This window comes from Perca flavescens, chromosome 18 (genome assembly GCF_004354835.1).
Source record: "Perca flavescens isolate YP-PL-M2 chromosome 18, PFLA_1.0, whole genome shotgun sequence".
Taxonomy (NCBI): domain Eukaryota; kingdom Metazoa; phylum Chordata; class Actinopteri; order Perciformes; family Percidae; genus Perca; species Perca flavescens.
Window position 1 is genome coordinate 6,075,545 of NC_041348.1, and position 22,978 is coordinate 6,098,522.

General features: G+C 41.7%; 1 protein-coding gene across 1 annotated transcript in view; it reads left to right on the plus strand.

Annotated features, from left to right (window-relative positions):
* Nucleotides 1-2,146: 2,146 nt before the first annotated feature.
* The window catches only part of stxbp6l (syntaxin binding protein 6 (amisyn), like), a 79,835-nt gene continuing 59,003 nt past the window's right edge, over nucleotides 2,147-22,978 (plus strand). Inside the window, exons 1-4 of the mRNA XM_028605868.1 lie at nucleotides 2,147-2,300; nucleotides 16,644-16,774; nucleotides 18,740-19,049; nucleotides 19,143-19,249. Of these exons, the coding sequence (XP_028461669.1) occupies nucleotides 2,147-2,300; nucleotides 16,644-16,774; nucleotides 18,740-19,049; nucleotides 19,143-19,249 (702 nt within the window). The remainder of the gene's footprint in view (nucleotides 2,301-16,643; nucleotides 16,775-18,739; nucleotides 19,050-19,142; nucleotides 19,250-22,978) is intronic.

Consider the following 22,978-nt stretch of genomic DNA (forward strand, 5'->3'; position numbering starts at 1 on the left):
AGTGGATCTCATCTCCACACCTGCCGCGTTGGCTAAATCAGATCAACCAACACGCCCCTCTAATGTGACATGTCAGCTCACTACTCTAGCGTAACGTCTGTCATAAATTAATCGGTTATCTGTGACCCCTGACAGGAGCATTGTCAATAGAGTTGTGGTGGTCAAAGTGAAACATTAATTCTAAGACATTTTGAAAAGTATGGAAACTAAAAGTTTGGTTATACTTTACTTGAAGGTACCTACATAAGAGTGACATGACACTGTTATGAACGTGTCATAAACATTATAAACAAGTCATAAACATTTATGACATAACGCTTCTTTAGTAAGTGTCATTCGGTTTTTGTCATGACAAGTTATTATTTTTAGTTATGGTATTATTTACCATAACTTGAGTTAGGGTTAGGGTTCATGACTGTTTCATGACAGTGTCGTGTTCATGACAGTGTCATGTCACGCTTATGTAGATACCTTCAAGTAAAACGTTACAAAAAGTTTTCATAATTAATTCAAACATTATGAAATAATAAATAAAAACTATTGTGAAATGTTTTTATCAAATCTCATGACCTACAATTTATTCATTTTTAAAAAGGAATAAATTGTAGGTCATTTTATTTGATTTCAGCAGTTTTTTTTTTAAATCAAAATGTCCCTTTCCATAAGTCTGTATTTACTCCACAACACCATTTTTTACCACATGAGGTATTTTTCCATTTTATTGTCAATCAAGAAACAAAGGCTAGAGTCAGTTATGCAATTGGATGTCCACTAATTCAGACCAAAGCAACAGCCAATGAAGACATGTCTTGATTTGTTTGTGATGAAAGGTGATAAGCAGGGTAAAATAATATATATTATAATTTAATTTTTCTTTTTTCATTTATACATCTCAGCTCATACAATCTTTAACAATAGAGGATCAGCACACTTCCACCACCCCAGCTGATGCCCCCACCCCCTGCAATATAGGGCTAGTCAGCCCTGGCTCTGTCTATGAGACAGCTGGTGACTGTTCTCTGATTTCCAGCCCTTAACCACGTGCATGTCAAACTCTTAAAATGGGATGGGCTGTGATTTATTTCCGCCTTCACAGCAAAGCGGGTGTGCGCGGGTATACATTCATGACGGAAGACTGGAAAATATTAATGAATTTAACAGGCTACTGATTTTACATTTGGACGTACCAGAGACGACTCCAAGATTCAGAGATACAGACAAGAACAGGTAGGTTAACCTCTCAGATAAACCTTGACCTACAGATGTATAATAATGATATTATTATTAATAATAATAATAATAATAATAATAATAATAATGTACTTTCTCCCCTTGGGGAATTTATTATTTTGATTCTGTTATTTTTCATAATTAACATATACAATCATGAATCATAAATGTAGGCTATGTATATGAAAGATGAACACATTATTATCTACTTTAGCTTCAGATTACTGAAACCAATTTTAACTGTGGGCGTATCACTTAATTTCATAAAACTCTGCCTAACAGTAGCAGCTGAAAGTAGGCTTTTACTGTATGAAAAATCAAATGATTAACAACTATACCAGACAAAATCTTTGGTAGAATATGTTTTACATACAAGACATTTAATGGAACATTTTGCAAAGTGGTAATGCTACTTCTGCTGAAAAGAAAGATTTGAATACTTCCACCATTTTTTTTTAATCAGTGCTGCACTACCAATTATTTATCTGTTGATTATTTTTCAGATTAATTGATTTATTAAATCTTAAATGGTTGAAATAACATAAAGTACTAAACTGACCATCATGTTTTCCGGAGCCCAATGGGACTTCTTTAGATGTCTTGTTTTCTCTAAACAAAACACAGACATTCAGCTTACTGTGATAGAAAAAAACTGTGTGGTGACTTTTGCCACCAAAAGTTGCTGAGCGGGGAATAGCAAGTTGGACGCCTGCACTCAATAATTACCATGTTCTTTTGCTTACAATTTACTTTTTTTAATCCAAAACAAACAACGAGTACATTCTACATGACATGGTCATACGGATTAAATGTTTTAACCTGTGGCTCACTTAAGTCTTGCCTATCTACACAGTCTGGCCTGTGGCCCAACAAGCAGTCATTTTCATCTATCCCCTGTGCAGGTCTTGGGACTACAATGAACATTCAGTCTGCTATCAACAAAGAGGTCTTCATCCCTTGTGATGAGCGGATGTTGGTTGCAGTGGAGGTGCGGAGGAGGAAAAGGAAGAGGTTGTCCTTCCTGCCTACCAGAGCCAAAGGAGACTACACCACATTCATCTGTGTTTCAGGTTAAATCTGATTTTAAGACTTTATTTATTTAGTGAAAACTAGCTAAGCATTCATAGTCTGTAAATTATGTCTGTGATTTACAGACATGTAGCACTTAAATGAAAAGAGGTCCTCAACAGAGGCTCAGAATCGCCAGTTATTCATTTAATCTAGTAAGAAAGAGCTTTTTTTGTCAGCTGACCAGCTGGAAGTTCTTTTACGGCCTCATTCAGTGCAGTGACTGCATTTAATTCATTAGAGAGCCGCTTAACATTTAAAGTGTGGACAAAACAAACAGTAAAAAGTAAAGACAAATTAATTAAATGTATAGTAGTATTTAATAACACATGCTTAATTGTATTTGTCAAATCATAACACAAGGTATTTCAGGACACTCACAGATAGAGTAGTTCTAGACCACACTATAACTAACAATTCCCCAAAGAGCGTTATAATGTAATAACTTGTTATGAGGGGAACAGAACGGACTCAAGAGCTCACAACAAAAGGTTTATGAATGATTAGGGGAAAAAGGGGAAGTGGGGAGGCAGATGCCGGGAATGGGGGAGCAGCTGAGGGAAGGGTAGAGATGGTGGAGGTATTCAGGGGAGCTGCGACTGGGGAGCCGCGGGAGAGGCACTGGGGCTGGGTACTCCGGGGAGCACGGGGAAGCCGTAGCCGAGGGAGAGAGGCTGGGACTGGAGAGCAGAGGGAGCGAGGAGAGGCTGTAGCAGGTTGCCAAGGGAGGGGGTCCGTGCGTTGAATCCAGCTGACTGGAGATGCCGGTAGGAGATGGAGATGGTGACTGGGGAAGAGAGACACAACAGGTAAGTGAGCGTTCAGGTAACAGACAAGAAAAAACAACGAGAATCTCAGAGAGGTTTAGCTTTGTGTTTCACCAGCGTGACTGGAGCAATGATCAAGCGGAGATGGTCTGTTGAGCCGGGGTAGAAATACTGGTCTTGATTGTAGATGAGAGGCAGGTGTGTGCAGCGGGAGACGATGATGATGGTAACCAGGTGCACTCATTCAGCTGGCAGCAGCAGTGGGAGGGGGAGAGCAGAGTAGGCACAGAGAGAAAGAGGCAGGCAAAGAGGAAAGCACTGGAGGAGAGAAAACCAACCGAGAAACAAACAGAAAACTTACAGCCAGCCGACCCCAACCATCACAATAACTGTTATAACGTAAACAATTTCACCTTATAACATGATCACTTATATTGTTTGTTTGTACTTTTTTTTCACATGCCTTGTATATGCAACAGGGCCGGAGTGGGACTCATTTTCGGCCCTGGAGTTTCATGCCCACTTTACTTCATGATTTTATTTTCTACAGCCTTGTTATTAGGGCCCGAGCGCCGACAGCGCATCAGCGAATCACAAGGGTCCAGGCCTGAGGACATCTACAGGCCAAAATTTACTTTTGGTGATAGCGCCCCCCGCTGGCAACAGGAAATGCGCCTTATATGACAAACGTCATCCGATTCACATGAAACTTAGAATGTGTGGTCTACATGTGATACTGAGCCGGCCCCTATAATATAACCACGCCCACTTACGCAGGCCACGCCCCCTTTCATAACATTTGGACCGTTTAAGGTAGAGTCTTGTGGTGGTATCATTGAACTCAGCAGAGACTTCCTTCTTCATTGGTGATGGTTTGGCCCGCCCCCTATGTTCAAGCCACGCCCCCTTTCATTAATGCTGACCCATCTAAGGTAGAGTTTTATGTGAGGTATCAACGAACTCAGCAGAGACTTCCTCATTCATTGATCATGGTGTTTGCTACACGGGTGGCAGTGAAGGTCAGGGGCCTCGACGGACCAGACCCGGGCAGCAGACGCTGGCTCTGGGGACGTGGAACGTCACCTCTCTGTGGGGGAAGGAGCCGGAACTGGTGCGGGAGGTGGAGCGCTACCGGTTAGATCTGGTGGGGCTTACCTCTACACATAGTCTCGGTTCTGGAACCATACTCCTGGATAGGGGTTGGACTCTTTTTTTCTCCGGAGTTGCCCAGGGTGTGAGGCGCCGGGCTATTCATACTCACAAGCCCCCGGCTGAGCGCCGCTACGTTGGAGTTTACCCCGGTGGACGAGAGGGTTGCCTCCCTACGCCTGCGTGTTGTGGGGGGGAAAACTCTGACTGTTGTTTGTGCATATGCACCAAACAGGAGTTTGGAGTATTCGGCCTTCTTGGAGACCTTGAATGGAGTCCTGCATGGGGCTCCAGTGGGGGACTCAATTGTTCTGCAGGGGGACTTCAACGCGCACGTGGGCAATGATGGAGACACATGGAGAGGCGTGATTGGGAGGAACGGCCTCCCTGATCTAAACCAGAGTGGTTGTTTGTTGTTGGACTTCTGTGCTAGTCATGGATTGTCTATAACAAACACCATGTTCGAACATAGGGATGCTCATAAGTGTACTTGGTACCAGAGCACCCTAGGCCAAAGGTCAATGATCGATTTTATAATCGTTTCATCTGATCTGAGGCCGTGTGTTTTGGACACTCGGGTGAAAAGAGGGGCGGAGCTGTCAACTGATCACCATCTGGTGGTTAGTTGGGTCAGGGGGTGTAGGAAGACTGAAGAGTGAATATTACAACATTCCTGCAGGTGGCGCGAGAGGGATATTTTGAAATAAATACATGAATTTAGGCAATATGTCATTTTTTATGGATAAAGGTAAGGGCATCCAGCTTTCTATAGATTAATATACTGACGTAATTATTACTTCATAGTTTTTTGTTGCTATAGTTTCTAAATGAGGTGTTATTTTGATGGCCAAATATGTAAAATGTAGGGCTGGGCAACGATTAAAAGTTTTAAAGCAATTAATCACATGATTTCCCTGATTAATTGCATTGTTATTCGCAAAATCAAATAATTAATTCAAAAGTAACGTATAGCGCAATTTTATTTTAAATGTTCTGCCATATGAATGAAAGTGCCATAACATTTGTTCTGCAAACACTTAACATCAGCATTTTGTTTATACAGTAGCAGTTAAATAAAATATTTAGTGTAAATCTCAACTTAAACAATGTAATCAAAGCAAAAACAAAATTAAAGCTTATTGCCACTGCCAGGGCATTATTGTTATCCTGTTTGTTATATATAAAATAAAACTGCCCACAAAATCCTGAGCCACAATCATAACATTAAAACAGGCAATTTCTGAGATAACAACAGAATTCTTTTTTTTTTCTTTTATCAGGTAGCATAACCAGTCTATGTTCAGTACCAAATGTCCCTGATAGAGTGAGGTGAAACACAAAGGTTTCAGCATAATGTCTCTCTGTTTTCATTACAGTCAGAGCATGGGAATACAACGCCCACTGTTCATCAATATAATGCACTGTAACTCCGAGGTAATTATGGTTACCCAGTGATGTCCAGTAGTCCCCAGTGAGAGCAACAGTGGGTGCACGTTGTAAAGGTGTCGCTCTTGCGGTCCTCTCTTTTTCATACAACTCGTGTATTCTTCTTGTGATGGTGCGTCTTGAGGGAATCTCATACCTGTCGTCATTTGTTGCGATTCTCAGAATGTTTCTCAGACTGACATCCTCCACAACACTAATGGGCCTGCAGTCTGTAGCTATCCACTTCGCTATGGCATTTAGCTTCTCTTGCTTTTGTTTATCTATACTTCTCCCACACGCTGCATCTAACGTAGTCTGCCAACGCGCCACTGTTTGTTTCGTTCGGTGTGTATTGCATTTAGGTGATATTTCAGGTTAGTACTCTGGTGATAAGAAAATTCAACTTTGCAGTGGTTACAAAAAACGTTGGTTCTGTCAACTGCGCCGCCATGAAGAACTTTAAAATGAAAATGGCCATGTAAAAGTTCTGTAGCCTACCCTTCTCCATGTTTGTTGGTTTGTTTATCCACCAATTATTTCCTTTTCCGGTTCCTGTAAGCGCGGCAGCAGTCAGCACAGACTTTTTCGAAATAAAAGCCAGTGAGCAACACACTTTTACAATAATAAAAGAAATAATAAAAATGGTGTTAATGCACGATAAAATAATTGTTGGCATTAATTAATTAATGATTCTGCACCGAGCTCCGCCTGATCTTTAAGAATGGTGACGCCGTTATCAATCGACCTATTGATTGGACAGTAGGCGGGGCTTTAACACCGGTTGATCTCTGATCTCCAACTTAACCTGCTCCCGACTAGGTTAGGTGTTCAGCATGAGTTACCACGGCGATTGAACCCGATAACAACTGATCCACATTCGTAGTACAGAAAATTCTGGGTTGAGCCTTAAGTTAGCTCGTTAACGCCAAATCCTGCTTCATAGTACAGGCCTCAGGTGTTCAATTCAATTCAATTTTATTTATAGTATCAAATCATAAAAAAAGTTATCTCGAACACTTTACAGATAGAGTAGGTCTAGACCACACTCTATAAATTCCAAAACCTCAACAATTACAGTAATTCCCTCAAGAGCAAGCATTAGCAGTGGCTATTGCGACAGTGGCAAGAAAAAACTCCCTTTTAGGAAGAAACCTCGGCAGACCCAGACTCTTGGTAGGCGGTGTCTGACGGGCCGGTTGGGGGCGTGATGAACAGTGGTGATAACAGTCACATTAGAAGTCACAGTGACTTCGAAGGTTATCGTGGAAGTTCATGTCATAGCAGGGTGTCATACTGAGTAGTGCAGTCTCCTATACCGGATCCTGACTACTCTGTGCATAGGAACATCACAGCAGGGCGTTGCGGGATGTAACGTGGCGCTGCAGAGCACGGGTGGGTGCGGCGGGTGCAGCAGTACGCAGCAGGATGCGGCCGGGAAATGCAGAGAATCGCAGAGCATAGCTCTGCGAAGAAGAAACATAAGGACTCCGGGGAGTAAACTCCCCAGAGCTAGATTAGTAACAAGCATTTCTGGGACAGGATGCATACAAAAGTAACAAGTAGAGATGAGAGAGCAGCCCAGTGTGTCTTAGGGAGGAACAGCCTCCCCGGCAGTCTAAAATTGTAATAGCATAACTTAAGAGAGGCAGGTTAAAGAGAGGTGCCTGGTCGGGCTAGAACTCTCCCCAACCGGATCGGGCTGTACTGGCCTGCCTCCCTCTACTCTCGCTAGATTATTAATTATACAGTATATAAAACTGATGACTACGAGGAGAAGCAGGTGGGCCGGGTTAGGCGGATGCTGCAACTCCTCACTCCTTAACTATAAGCTTTATCAAAGAGAAGAGTTTTCAGTTTACTCTTAAATGTGGTGACGGTGTCTGCTCCTCGAACCCAGACTGGGAGCTGGTTCCACAATACTGGAGCCTGATAGCTGAAGGCCCTGGCCCCCAGTCTACTTCCAGAGACTCTAGGAACCATAAGTAGCCCCGCATTCCCGGAGCGCAGTGCTCTAGTGGGACAATAAGGTACTAAGAGCTCTTCTAAGTATGATGGTGCTTGACCATTTAGAGCTTTGGAAGTCAGGAGGAGGATTTTAAATTCAATCCTATATTTCACTGGAAGCCAATGCAGAGAAGCTAATACAGGAGAAATATGATCTCTTCTCTTAGTTCTCGTCAGAACACGTGCTGCAGCATTCTGGATCAGTTGGAGAGTCTTAATGGACTTATTTGGGCAACCTGATAATAAGGAATTGCAGTAATCTAGTCTAGAAGTAACGAATGCATGGACGAGTTTTTCAGCATCGTTTTGAGACAGGATATTCCTAATTTTGGCAATGTTACGAAGATGGAAAAAGGCTATTCTTGAGGTTTGTTTTAAGTGGGCGTTGAAGGATATATCCTGATCAAAAATAACTCCTAGATTTCTGACAGCAGTGCTGGAGGCCAGGGTAATACCATCCAGGGTAACTATATCTTTTGAAAACGAAGTTCGGCGGTGCGTTGGTCCTATCACAATAACTTCAGTTTTGTCTAAGTTTAACATCAGGAAATTGTGGGTCATCCAGGATTTTATATCCTCAATACACGTTTGAAGTCTTGCTAACTGACCACTTTCATCTGGCTTAATTGACAGATATAATTGGGTATCGTCTGCGTAACAGTGATAATTGAGTGTTTCCTAATAATATTACCTAGAGGAAGCATATATAAGGAAAATAGAATTGGTCCAAGCACTGAGCCTTGAGGAACGCCATGGCTAACTTTAGCGTGTTTGGAGGGTTTATCATTAACATTAACAAATTGGGATCGTTCAGAGAAATAGGACTTAAACCAGCTTAGTGCGATTCCTTTAATGCCATCTAAATGTTCCAGTCTCTGTAACAGGATGGTATGGTCAATAGTGTCAAATGCAGCACTAAGATCTAGTAGAACAAGAATGGAGACAAATCCTTTGCAGCAGTTAGAAGGTCGTTAGTAATTTTCACCAGTGCCGTCTCTGTGCTATGATTCTTTCTAAATCCTGATTGAAAATCATCAAATAGACTGTTGCTATGTAGAAAATCACATAACTGATTAGCAACCACCTTCTCAAGGATCTTGGATAGAAAGGGAAGGTTAGATATAGGTCTATAGTTTGCTAAGACCTCAGGATCTAGGGTGGGTTTTTTCAGAAGAGGTTTTATCACAGCAATTTTAAATGACTGCGGTACATAACCTGTTAGTAAGGACATATTGATCATATCTAATAATGAAGTGTTTACCATGGGTAACGCTTCTTTGAGTAGCCTCGTTGGGATGGGGTCTAAGAGACAGGTAGATGGCTTTGCTGAGGATATCTTTAACATTAATTGTTGAAGGTCTATAGGATAAAAGCAGTCCAAGTATATGTCGGGAGGAGTCGTCGTTCTTTCTAGCGGTCCTGCATTTAAAGATGAACTGTTAGAAGTTAAGGGCAAAAGATGATGAATTTTATCTCTAATTGTTATAATTTTATCATTAAAGAAGCTCATGAAGTCATCACTACTCAGAGCTAGAGGAATAGATGGTTCAGTTGAGCTGTGACTATCTGTCAGCCTGGCTACAGTGCTGAAAAGAAACCTTGGGTTGTTCTTGTTTTCTTCTATTAATGATGAGTAATAGTCTGATCTGGCCTTTCTTAGGGCCTTCCTATAGGTTTTCAGACTGTCTTGCCATTCCAAACGGGATTCCTCCACTTTGGTGGAGCGCCACTTACTTTCGATGTTTCGTGAGATTTGTTTTAATTTGCGAGTTTGGGAGTTATACCAAGGAGCTAATTTCCTTTGCTTTATCGTCTTCTTTGTGAGAGGAGCGACAGAGTCTAAGGTCGTCCGTAGGCAAGTTGTAGCACCGTCTACAAATGTATCAATTTGAGAGGGACTGAGGTTAACATAGAGGTCCTCTGTTATGTTAAGGCACGACATAGACTGGAATGCTGTAGGAATATTTTCCTTAAATTTAGCTATAGCACTGTCAGATAGGCATCTAGTGTAGAAGCTGCTATCTGGTTTAGTATGGTCAGGTAGCAAGAATTCAAAAGTAATTAAAAAATGATCTGATAATACCAGATTCTGCGGAAATATGATTAAATCCTCAATTTCAATACCATACGCCAGCACAAGGTCGAGGGTGTGGTTAAAACAGTGCGTCGCCTTGTGCACACTCTGACTGAAACCGATTGAATCCAGTAATGAGTTGAAAGCAGTAGTAAGGCTATTGCTGTCAACGTCCACATGGATATTAAAATCACCTACAATAAGTATTTTGTCTGATTTAAGGACTACACATGATAAAAACTCTGAGAATTCAGATAAAAATTCAGAATACGGACCTGGAGCTCGGTAGACAACAACAAATATAATTGGCTGTACTGATTTCCGTGTTGGATGTTGAAGATTAAGAGCAAAGCTTTCGAAAGAGTTATAATTTAGTTTGGGTTTAGGGTTAATTAACAGGCTTGAATCAAATATGGCTGCAACTCCCCCTCCTCGGTCTGAGCCTCTAGGAATTTGAGTATTAATATGACTGGGAGGGGTGGCTTCATTTAGACTAACATATTCTTCATGGCCCAGCCAGGTTTCAGTAAGACAGAATAGATCAATTTGATTATCAGATATCAATTCATTTACGAGTACTGCTTTAGAAGACAAAGATCTGATATTTAGTAATCCACATCTAATTTTCCTATCCTTTTCTATCATTGCAGTGGTAGTTTTAATTCCAATTAGGTTGTTAAGTATTGCCCCTCTATTCACCACTTTGTGTGGTCTGTTGTTGATAATAACTGGAATAGTACTAGTACTACACGTTACTGGAATAATACTAGTACTACATGTTATCCTACAGAAAACATTTTCAGATTCATCCACTTGTATAGTGCTATCAGGATCAATACCTGGGGGACATGAATCTGTGATATTTTCAACATAATGTCAATACTTGCCTTCTGTCAGTGTGGTCGTTATGTTGTCAGATAGCAGCCTGGCTCCGTGTCGGTTTGGGTGGAGACCATCACGCTTCAGCAGGTTGGGCATCTCCCAGAACAAGTTGAAGTTGTCGACATAGGGAACGCTCAGGGAAGTGCAGAGTGGTTCCAGCCAGGTGTGGAGCCAGAACAGTCTGGACCATCTCTCCGCACCCTTCCTGTAGGTAGGTAGAGGCCCAGAGATGACAATCCGACATATACAAGGTGTTGAAGATGGTGTGTACCAAATAAAAGTTTGTGAACTGTATAAAAGTCGTGTTTATTACAAGTAAAATTGGTAGCAGAGAATAGTTAAAGGATGGCAGCTAGTTATAAAGTTCCACTGAAGTTTGATGAAGCCAGGCTATACAAGTGTTGGAAAAATTAAGTCAATATACTGACCTCGATGAAGAGAAACTTGAAGGGAGAGCACATGAAACAGCGATGGAAATACCCGCGGAAAATTTGGACAGTGAAAATGGTATGCAACGTTGTTTGCAAAGCTGGACGGCTTGTTCCTAAAGGATGAAAAGGACCGCTCTTATGTTTGTCTTTGCTCTTTGTTACAGTTTTACAATATAAAACAATAAGGAAAGGAAAGTTTCTTTGTCGAACCCCAAGAAAAGCTATGCCTTGTGTTTTTTTGAGAACTTTACACTGTTAGCTAACTGTCAAGCTTTGAAGAAGCAACTTATTGCAAGGACAGTATAACAAGGAAGAGGAAAACAGAGCACAATGTTGCAAAATGGACAAATAAAGCAGCCATTACCGGGGACTAATCTACTGGATAAGTTAAGTAAGAGATCCAAATGTGCCAGTGCACGTTTTATTGGGTTAAAGACTGTCCTCACAAGAAAACTGAACAAGTAAGAATAACTGAAGATGCAAATGTAGAGGAATGTAACATTACATTGTTTAGAAAGGCCTCTTTGTCAGACGCTAAGATATTTATGACTGAATTATTGGGATCTGCGATTATTGACACTGCTTGTGTGTGGGGAGAAATGGCTGGAAAGCTATATTGATGACCTCACCCAAGATCAAGTGAACCGATTGATGCAAACAGAAACTCCCAGTTGCAGACCATTTTGGTTTGGCAATTTGGTGTATTCCATAAGAAATGTGAAACTACCAGCTAAAATAGGACTGACAAAATGCCAAATTGAAACTAAAGTTGTCAAGGTTGATATTACACTCCTGCTGAGTAAAACGTCCCTAAAAAAGGCAGGCACCATTTTGGACATTGGAAAAGGACAGTGCAGTATTGTTCAAACAATCAAAACCTCTTGAATTCACTAGTTCTGGACATTACTGTGATGAAATCAGAGACAAAGAAACTACAAAAGGTCCAACTGAAAAGAAAGTCCTAACAGTGACAGACAATACAGTATGTCTCCAGATGAGTAAAGCAAAGTCCTTCTGACGCTCCATAAACAGTTTTGTCATGCGTCGACAGACAGGCTACAGAGGCTTAGTCGCAGTTCAGGAAATAAGGAAAAAGAATGCTTTACTATCTTACAACAAATAGTATATGTCTGTGACATATGCTAGAAGTACAGAAAGAAAAACCTAAAGCCTGCTGTGGGGTTGTCCTTAGCTTCGGAATATAAGGAGACAGTGGCTGTGGATCTGCATGAGTTGGAACCAGGTGTATGGTATCTACACATCGACCACTTCACACGTTTCAGCGTGTCATCTGAAATTGTCAACTCCTTGGATTACTCACACTTGGATTAGTGTCCATGGTGCCCCCCAGAGGCTGAACAGTGACAATGGAGAATTCAACAACAAAGAGATCAGAGACATGGCTGAAAACTTTAACATTGAGATAAAAACAACAGCAGGATACAGTCCCTGGTGCAATGCACTACTCAAGAGACATAATCAAACACTCACTGAGATCAAGGTCAAACGAGAGAATGGATGTGACTGGCACACTGGCCTTGACTGGGCCATCATGGCTAAGAACAGTATGTTGAATGTTCAGGGCTACAGACCATATCAATTACGTAGTGTTTGGACAGTATCCTAACCTTCCATCTATATTAGTTGATAAACTACCTGCTTTGAGGGTTCCACCATGAGTGCAAGAGTAGGAGAACATATTTCAGCTTTACATGCATTTAGGAAAGCATTCACAGAAGCAGTCATCTTCTGAGTGGATAAGAAGGGCATTACGTAAGCAGCTTAGGTCCACAGATGACATGTATGTGACAGGAGACAAGGTATATTACAAAAAAGCAGACTGTCCTGAGTGGAAGGGACCAGGGATAATTATTGGTGAAGATGGAGCTGTTGTATCTGTAAGACATGGGGGAATTCTTGTTAGAGTGCACCAATCCAGGCTCTGTAAAGGTAAACACACAGGAATCCCAAGATAAGCTAACTGTGTAAGACAGCAGAAAGACCGCAGGTAAAAAAGGCAGCTTAAACAGTGAAGACAACAGTGAGACAGGCAGTGAAAAAAAGCAGCTTTAACAATGTGGCTGAAAGCTCCGATAGTGAAGAAAACACAGACAGTGAACAGGGCAACACCAGCGACAGGGGGGAGAATACAAGATAAGTGGTTTATCCTACTATGACACAAACTAAAACAGACCACAATGTTTGTGGTAACTCTCTTCTCTGTCTCTTCTGCTGGTGTTAAGTTAAAATTAGGACAGACTGTAACCTTTATGAAACCGAGAGCCAGGTGTTGATAATCTTAACACTGAATCTGAAATGGAGACTGAATTGGTACAAAAACAATGTTTTTGAGGAAGTTGATGATGCAGGTAAAAGTGTGTCTCTACCAGCTGGGTCTGGTCTGTCTCAAAGAAACTCCTAACGGTATTGTGCCCAAAGCACTACTCGTAGCCAGGGGTTTTGAAGAGCTTAATAGTCGCAACCTGCAGAAAAATTGCCCAACCTGTACTTCTGAATCTCTCAGAGATCCAGAAGTCCATTCTATGGACATCAAGTCTGCTTTCTTACAGGAAATGCAGTTGTCCAGAGAAATCTATGTCCAGCCCCCTCCTTAAGCAGGGAAGGAAAATATTCTATGGAAACTAAACAAATGTGTCTATGGCCTTGCAGATGCATCACTGTATTGGCACAACAAGTTGAAAGAAATAATGCTGAGTACAGGTGGCAAAATGTCTGAAGTAGATCCAGCAGTATTTTATTGGTGGGATGAACAGTAGAAACTGACTGGAGTACTCACGTCATGTTGATGATTTTCTTTGGGCAGGCTCACAAAACTTCTCAACAGGAGTGATCCCTATGCTAAAGTCTGCATTCCATGTTGGATGCAAGGATAATTATTGTGTAGTTTACGTACATCAGCATGGTTACATTGAAAGCCTACAGCCTATCTGGCTGCAAGCAGCACATGCAGTGCAGAGAGATGCCTCTCTTAACGAGACTGAAAAAGCACAGCTTGGGTCAAAAATAGGACAGATACTATGGGTTGCAAAACAAACCAGACCAGACATTATATTTGACTTAGCGTCAAATTCAATAGATGCTACAGTCCAGTCTATGCATGAGACAAATAAGGTCATCAGAAAGCTTAAATCTGAAATAAGTGACTCTCAGGTTTCATCATTTGGGAAACAGTGATGCTCTGAACTTTATCATTTTCAGTGATGCATCCCTTGTAAATCTCCCTGATGGGGGTACACAGGGGGACATTGATTGGTCTCATGGGAGAAGGAGGGAAGTTTTCTGCTCTCTGTTGGCAATCTAAGAGAATTAGACATTGGTGAGGAGTACTCTGGCAGGGGAAACTCTGGCCATGTCAGAAGGAATAGACACTGGCTACCCTCTTTTCTGAGCTCACAACTGGAAATGCTGAACTGAATGCTCCTCTGTTGGTCTGTGTGATGGACAATCACTCTGTTTGATTCCCTTAAGTCAACAAAACAGAGGTCTTACCCAAGAGGGAGCGTCAGCTCTGTTATTATTAAAAGCACTCAGTGAGGGACTGTGGTGCTATTGAAAGCACTCGGTTAAGGACTGTGGACACAAAGCTAACAACTAAAAGGACATTTGAAAGCACTGAACTATGCAACAACTGTTTTATTTAAGTTGTAATAACTGTGGCCATTGTTATATATGTTTTTTATATATATAACTGTTACACAGGGAACAGAACAGACTCAATCGCAGAGCTCATTTGGTTTATTAGGATTTAAGGGAAAAGGGGGAGTGGGGATGCAGACGCCAGGAATGGGGAAGCAGCTAAGGGGAGGATAGAGAAACTGTAGGGTGAGGCACTGGGGATGGATACTCACGGGAGCGCGGGGGAGCCGTAGCTGAGGAGCCGAGGGAGAGACACTGGGACTGGAGAGCAGAGGAAGCGAGGAGAGGCAGAAGCAGGGTGCCGAGGGAGGGGGTCTGTGGGGCCACACAGTGGGATGACTGAGAAAAGAGACACAAAATGTAAGTGAGCGTTAAGCAACAGATAAGAAAACAATGAAGATTTCAGAGAGTGTTTGCTTAGAGTTTCACCAGGGTGACTGGAGCAATGATCAAGCGGAGATGGTCTGTTGAGTCGGGGTAGAAATACTGGTCTTGATTGCAGATGGAAGGCAGGTGTGCGCAGCAGAGAAAGTGATGATGGGATGGTAACCTGGGGTCCGTTCCAGGAAGGAGGTTTAACAAACTCTGAGTGTAACCCTGATCTCTGAGTTGATTTACCCTGAGATGGGAAACTCAGAGTTTTCGGTTCCAGAACAGCTGATTTGAGTTGGTTCAATCAACTTGGAGTAGGTTCACTCAGAGTTATACGCGCGTGCACCACCACTATAAAAAGGCAGTATGAATGGAGCCTTGATACTACGATTCACCATGGTAACAACCACAAACAGTTGGGCCATTTCCTCCTTCTGCGCTCCTAGCGGACAATGTGACGGTGAGACAGCGCCGATTAAATATTAAGAATGAGTTAGAGGTGTTTATGGAACAATTATCACTCAGTACAAGCATAAATAACACTGCTGGATTTAATCTTCATGATAATGTGGATGATATGGAGTGAAAAAATGTGCGTGGAGGCATCAATACTTGAAAATATTACGAGTAATCGTTATTCCCACCTTTACTTTCTGCAGTCTGACTTTAGTTCACCACCTCACCATCTGCGTCGCCAATTCCCATTGTCTCCAAAATGTGCGTTTGCATGGGTCAGAGTTTGCGTGGAGGACCACACATTTTCCCGTCAAGTTTTTTTTTTATAAATCACAACCTTTGCGTGGGAAGTGGCATACGCACATTTTCAGCCCCGTTTTGTGCGTACGCCACATTTATAAACGAGACCCCTGGTCCCCCAGTTATTTTTATATTGACATAATGGACAATAGACAACATTATGGTGAAGTCGTCTAAAAAGATGGGACACTTTTTAGACGACTATTATGGTCTATTAGCTATTATATACAACAAGCAAGGCGAAGAACACACTGCAGCGCATTGTGCGCACAGCAGAGAGGCTGACTGGACAGAGGCAGCTGTCAATCAGTGACCTGTATGAGGCCACAGTCAGGAAGTGGGCAGCTAAAATTGCTGCTGATCAGTCCCATCCAGCAAGTGACATTTTTATGCTGCTTCCCTCAGGAAGAAGGTACAGGGCGATAAGGACAAGGACCTGACGCCGCCTCAATAGCTTTTTTCCAAGAGCTATTTCCCTTCTGAATAGCTGATCCATTGCCCCCCACTCCCTCCCCAACCGTCACTATTTTATCTTTGGACTATTTTATCATTAATAGTTTTAAGCATGCCTATGCAGCTATGCGCATATACTGTTTGTCAAGCTTCGGTGTTACTGATTGCCATGTCAGATTCCTGTGTATCTGCTGATGCATTTGGCGAATAAATTGATTCTGATTCTGATGCACAGGGAGTTGGTTAAACCTAAGATTTCTTAGTATGGCATTTACAGTGTTTTCTGTGCAGCTATTATATAAAGTGGTTGTTCCATTTTAAAAGGCTTTCAATAGGGATATCATATTTAGTATTTTGTGCGATCTATTTACCTAGTGACGAACACAAGGCCACATCAACTCCTCATTACAAAGGTGAAGCGGTTTGGTGGCTCGTCTTCCTTTACCAGAAGGTCCCAGTGGACAGTGGACCAGCTCCGACAGGTCAACGGCATCAACCCCAACAAGGTCAGAAGAATTTGGAAATTTTGTTCTCACCAGTAGTGGTCTATAATCACATCTCTACCTAGAAAAGTGCACTCAGTAGAGTGCAGATCTATGCCAGCTGTCTCGTTCTACCCTCCAAAACAAAGAAGAGTTGAATCTCACTCAATTTTCCCTCCTGGTAGAGCTCTGGGACTGTTTTGTCATAATCTAGCACATGCCAAACACTCTGACCATGCATATACGCCTGGCAGATCACAACAGAGTTCAATAAGAAGAAATTAATAAGAAATCAGATGATGTTCTGTAAGAGCAATGAGAGAAACGCTGCTAAAAATTAGGAAGACACCAGGAACTGTAGAAAGCAAAGTGTTGTGTCAAAGTGGTGTTTGCAAAAGAAAATGTCTATCTGTCCATTTCACTTTAATGAGAAACACGGTGGTGTCTGTTGAGAATAGAGGTGAATACCTGGATAGAAAAAAATAATACTTTAACCCCTGCTCTTTGGTGGATTGTGTGTTTGCCATAATGACAGGAGATGCTTGGACAGATTCAGAAACGATGGAGAATCTAATGTTCATGGTACATTTGGTCGGTAATTAGAGCCGCATTTTTTTCCTTACAGAAATTATAGGGCATTCTGCTGATACACACACCATCTCATAGCAGGACTGTGCAGGTTGCCAGGCAGTTCAACTTCAGCAGCAACTTCATTTGTTGACGTCATCCTTCACAGTTTATTTTTTGACCACCCTCTTGGCAATTGCCTTTTGCTATGCAATTGAAGCACTTGCTAGTTACTAGCATTTGCTGCTCTTCCCGGCCAATTAAAGGAGAATTCCGGTTGATTTCAACCCGTAGCTCTATTGTTTGTAAATCAGAAGTACTGTCAGTAGCGAGAAAAACAAAAACAAACGGTGCCGCCTACACCGAGTTATCCTCCTGCTAGATTTTGCACCCAACAGTCTTAAACAAGGCTTAAACAGGGCAAGTTTTAAACATGTTTTTAGCCTCTAAACATGTTTAAAATGCCATTACTAGTGCTCAGCCATGTGCAGTTATTCCTTACGAGGGAACACAACGAATTTGACGGCAGTAGATGTGACAGAAAGGCATAAAAGTTGTGTTAATCCTTACCTCTGTTTATGTACTGCTTTCCGGTCAAGTCCCCACCAATCCAGTGCCAATCTCATACTATTCCAAAATGTATTTTTTCCACAAAAAAAACGATTTGCCGAGGTCCTGTCCATATTAATGAGCATGTATCAACAGGCTGTAACCTGACACTACAGTGAAGCAGAGCTGACCTGCAGTTCAGGAGTTCAGCAGCTCATTTGCATAGGTAACCTAGCAACAGCGGAGCCTGCCTGTCGGCAGAAGCAGGGAGGAGCTCACAGAGCTGACAGACGGAGCTTGGAGTTAGATCAGGACTAATATGAGAAAATGGTTCGAGTTTGTGCCTTTCCAAATTTCGGTCATCAAATGAAGAGATATTTGAGCTTGAGCTTTCACCGTCTACAACCTCTGCAGCCGGGAGATTTTACAGTTTTGTAGGCGGCACCGTTTGTTTTCGTTTTTCTCGCTACTGACAGTACTCCTGATTTACAAACAACAGAGCTACGGGTTGAAATCGACCGGAATTCTCCTTTAAGAGGATTGAGAAAAATACATCCATAGTAGAAGTTAACAATCAATGATGGTATAAATTATTCAATAAATTGGTTTTTCAAAAACTGTGAAGCACCACAACCACAAGAGGTCCTTGAGCATACAGTCATAAATGTGCACAAGAAATATATGGCTGATGGGTTCAGTAGTATGCTATTTAGCTGTGGATTGACAGATACACAAACACGTTCGGTTGTACATACATCCGAACACATGATCTCCTTCTATGCCTACACCTGGTAGTAATTAGATAATAATAAGTTATATATGTGTCCATTTGTTAGCCAACTTTGTTCTACTGCCTGTATCCTGCTCTTCTAGGACAGCCCAGAGTTTAACCTTGTGTTTGACAATGCTGTGGACCTATGGTTGGCCAGCTCATCAGCAGAGAAGTGTATCTTTGTTCAAATCCTGTACCACGCCTGCCAGAACTACTGGGAGGGGAAAGCAGGGAGTCTTGGCAAAGTGAGCCACCAGCGGAGAGCGAGTCAGTGTGCTCACCATGAGGTCGGAGCTGGTCCCAGTGACTGCTCACCAGGCTCTGCATCCAAAGCACTCCAGGCCCGACAGAAGAGCTACATTCCTGCCAGACAGACAGAGTTCATCAACTGCCAATCCAAACTCACAGGAGGTAAGGTCACATCATCATTGAGGTTTATAATACTATATAATTTAGTTTATACGTGAATGACGCCAGTTGTAATGTGTTGTCTTATTCTTTTAGACGCCTCCACCATGAATCTGATCATCTACCGCTGCAAAGCCTTCTTGAATCGCATGCAGAATATGATGGTTGCAAAGCGAAGGCGATCACAAGTTCAAGGTAAGGCAGTGATTAAATGGGTGGTTAAAGGTGCATTAAATGATTCTGCGCAAAGATTGTTGATATTTGAACTCAACTGAAAGAAACTAGGTGACCATAATGAGATATTTACTGAATTGAAGTGTATTGGATTAACATCACTTACTATACCTTTAAAGCTTTAGTGCGTAACGTTTTTATATTAATGAACGTCCGTTACATTCAAGCAATTGCCAAATGAGTTGCTACAAAGCTAATTAGGACTAATCAGCTCCACACAACTTTCTCTGTATTTCTCAGTATGGATATGTTCATAAGATTGTGTTGTCGAGGAGATCACGTGACCAGCAACCATGATGGCTGCAGGAGACTAAGCTCTCACTTTCACCTCTGCATTTCATTAAATAACCAGGTCTATTACTTTTTCTTCGACGCCAAATAGTTTTGTCTGTTATCATGGTGACTCAGTGAAACGCCCGCAGGTGCGAAAAAGCAGGTCTTGTTGTCGCCTAAACTGTCTACTTGTGCGGAGAAATCTGCTAGCATGGTAGTGGCTAATGGAGCGTTAGCTAACATAGCAACTGATGTTAGCACGATCACCAACATGAGGACCAAATTGCTCGGGTCTTTATTTACTTTAGTTTATCATACATTTACATGAGCAGACAGACAGCATTTAACCCTTGTGTTGTCTTCTCGTCCACCTTTTTTTTGACTTTTTTGACGCCTTTGACGTTTTACGAAAAATGACAAAAGATTTCGCAAACGCAAGTTACCCTGGTCTTTCAATCCTAGTGACGTCCCTGGTCTCAACAAATGGCCTTCACTCTCAGCCATTTCCCAACGAGTATGGCTCGCGACAGGGATACCGGCTCTCCCCCATGCTGTTTGCAATTTCTCTTGAACTGTGAGCCCAAGGCAAAATAATGTATAAATAATAATAATAATAATAAATAATGTCCGGATTAAATACAATAGCAGCTCAATATAATTATTTGCAGATGATATTTGTTGTACATTTCTGATCTTGAGGACTCTATTCCAAAAAATTTTAAGATCTTCAACAAATTTGGATCAATCTCCGGCTATGAAATTAACTGGAATAAATCTAATCTTCTTTTATTGAATAACAGGCAATGTGGCTTCAGTGTTACAATACCAACCCAAAGCAAAATTACATATTTGGGCATCACCATTCACGTGTCCCTACAGCGAGCTGTCCAGGACAACTATGAAACTATATTAAGTAGAATTCAAAAGGATCTGGCCAATTGGTCTGCACTGCCGGCTAGGGCTGAACGATTAATTGCATTTGCGATAATATCGCGATATGTTAAAACGCGATTTCCTAATCACAAAGGCTGCGATTTGGTCACGTGACTCACGAGAGCAAATCAGTCTGCACTCAGCAGACTTTCATATGAATGTTTACACCAAGCTTGGTCAGTGCTCAATATACTACTGTGATTGAAGTAGTTAAATAAAAGATGTCATTCATATAAATTCATGCATCACCTAATTTCATCATCACATACAGGCCTGGCCTCCAGGAAAGAACAGTTTGTTTAATCTATCTAATCTTGTGTTGTTCATACTATACAATGATTTATTGCTAGTTTTTGTTGAATAATACAGAAGACAAAGAGCTTAAAAAATAATCGCATATCGAATCGCAATCTCAATATTTTTGAAAAAAATCGCAATTAGATTATTTTCAAAAATTGTTCAGCCCTACTGTCACTACGGTCAAGGATTGCTGTTGTTAAAATGAACATAGTTCTTTATGTGAATTTCTTAAGTACAATGATCCCCTTAGCCCCACCAATGCACTTCTGGAAGAAACTTGATACCGTAATCCGGTAGTATATTTGGAATAGTAAACAACCTAGGCTAAAATACTTGCAACCTTGTAACATACCACAAACACGGGAGGCCTGGCCCTCCCCAACCTTAAAGTGTACACAGAGCCTTTCAGCTACGGGCCCTTAGAGTGTGGATGGACCTCACTGGAAGTCTAAGACTGCAAGACCTTGCCTTTGCAGGAGTGTGTCCAAAAACGTGTATGCTAGCCTAGGCCCTATTATTACCAACACATTGACCAACTTTAAACAGGTGGAGGAGCACCTACGATACACCAAAAGTGGCATTTGAACACCAAAATTTGGCTCAATACACACTTAATGTCTGGTAATAAACCCTTTGCTTGTAAGCAGTGGAGTGATAGAAGTATTTATACTTTAGACCAGCTATTCAATGTTGAGTTTTGAAGACCTGAGAGCTAGTTTTGAGGTCCCCAGGACATCCTTCTTCTTGTATCTTAGCTTAAGATCAGCTCTCAAATGTTATGGAGTGCCATGGGGAAACAGTCTTGAGGCGCACCCAGTCATTAAATGGTTTGCTGATTTTCCGGTGAGAGGATTAGTATCTAGGATCTATGCTAAACTGATGCAAGTGTCCATAGGAGAACTTCCAATAGTGGGGAAATGTGAGAGAGAGCTAAGCCCTGAGGGGAACGCAATTAATTGGGAGACAGTTTGGGACAAGATTTTCCATTGTTCCAAGAACCCAAATCACCAGCAGAACCACTTCAGCATATTTCATAGGACATATTGGACTCCCCAGAAGAGATACGTCTCTAAATCATTCCCACTCCCTAGTGCACGTTCTGTCAACCTGAACAAACTGGAACTTTCCTGCACATGGTCTGGGAGTGTGAACAGGTGCATGAGTTCTGGAATAAAACAACATCAATAATATCTGATGTGATAGGATGTTGAATTCCTACTGACCCGATTGTTTTGTTACTTAATGACGACTCTAAATTACACCTGCTTGGGAGACAGAAAAAAGTTTGGCTAGCCGGCTCGATAGCAACCAAGAAAATTATAGCTCAACACTGTTTTTTAAGGGTGAGGCTATTTGCACCCCTGGTACAATTAGCAGTGTATGCTATTTGTACCCTGGTGCAATTAGAAGTGCTATTCGTACCCTGGTGCAATTAGAAATGAATGCTATTCGTACCCCGCCAGTGCACACAGCAATGTGTTCTTTTAATACCCCGTCTGGTACAAATATCAGTGTATGCTATTTGCACCCCTGTGCACTTACAGTACCTTGGCATATATTTACACACAGTTATCCATACTATTCATGTATTACACCTTTTTGGAATATTATCGCCCTGACATTCGCCCTGACATTCCATAACCATAACCAATCCCACTCCTCTTGCCTAAACCTAACCAACCCAATCAGACCAGGCAACAAGTACTAGCCATTCAGGGATGAGTCCCCTAATGAATATTCATGAGTCTTCCCCTACAACCCTGCAAAAAAATGTTTGCGTTTGCGGGCCCTGACTTGCGCAATGGCATACAAATTATCCAATCCAAAATGAAAAAAACAAGATCACCTCACTGGGGAATGAAACTCCAGACTCCCAACCTAAAGCTCAGTGTTCTAACCACTCACCTAGCAGTTCTTACAAAATGTTGGACAACTGTTTACCTCTTGATGTCATCAAGCCTCGGTTGCTAGGTAACCATACTGTATACAAAAAAATAGGTACTAACTAACCATTTTCCACTAGAAATTCAATTGTTATAAACTTTAGAGACAAAACTTTCTTAATATGCCAGTTTCTGCTGTCAAGGAAAATGAACGTCTGCCATGATTTCGGTGCACACGTGCAATGTGTTTTTGTTGTTACGTCACAAGGTGTGAATAGCTCAGCTGTGTGGCCAAGGCTATTTGTACCG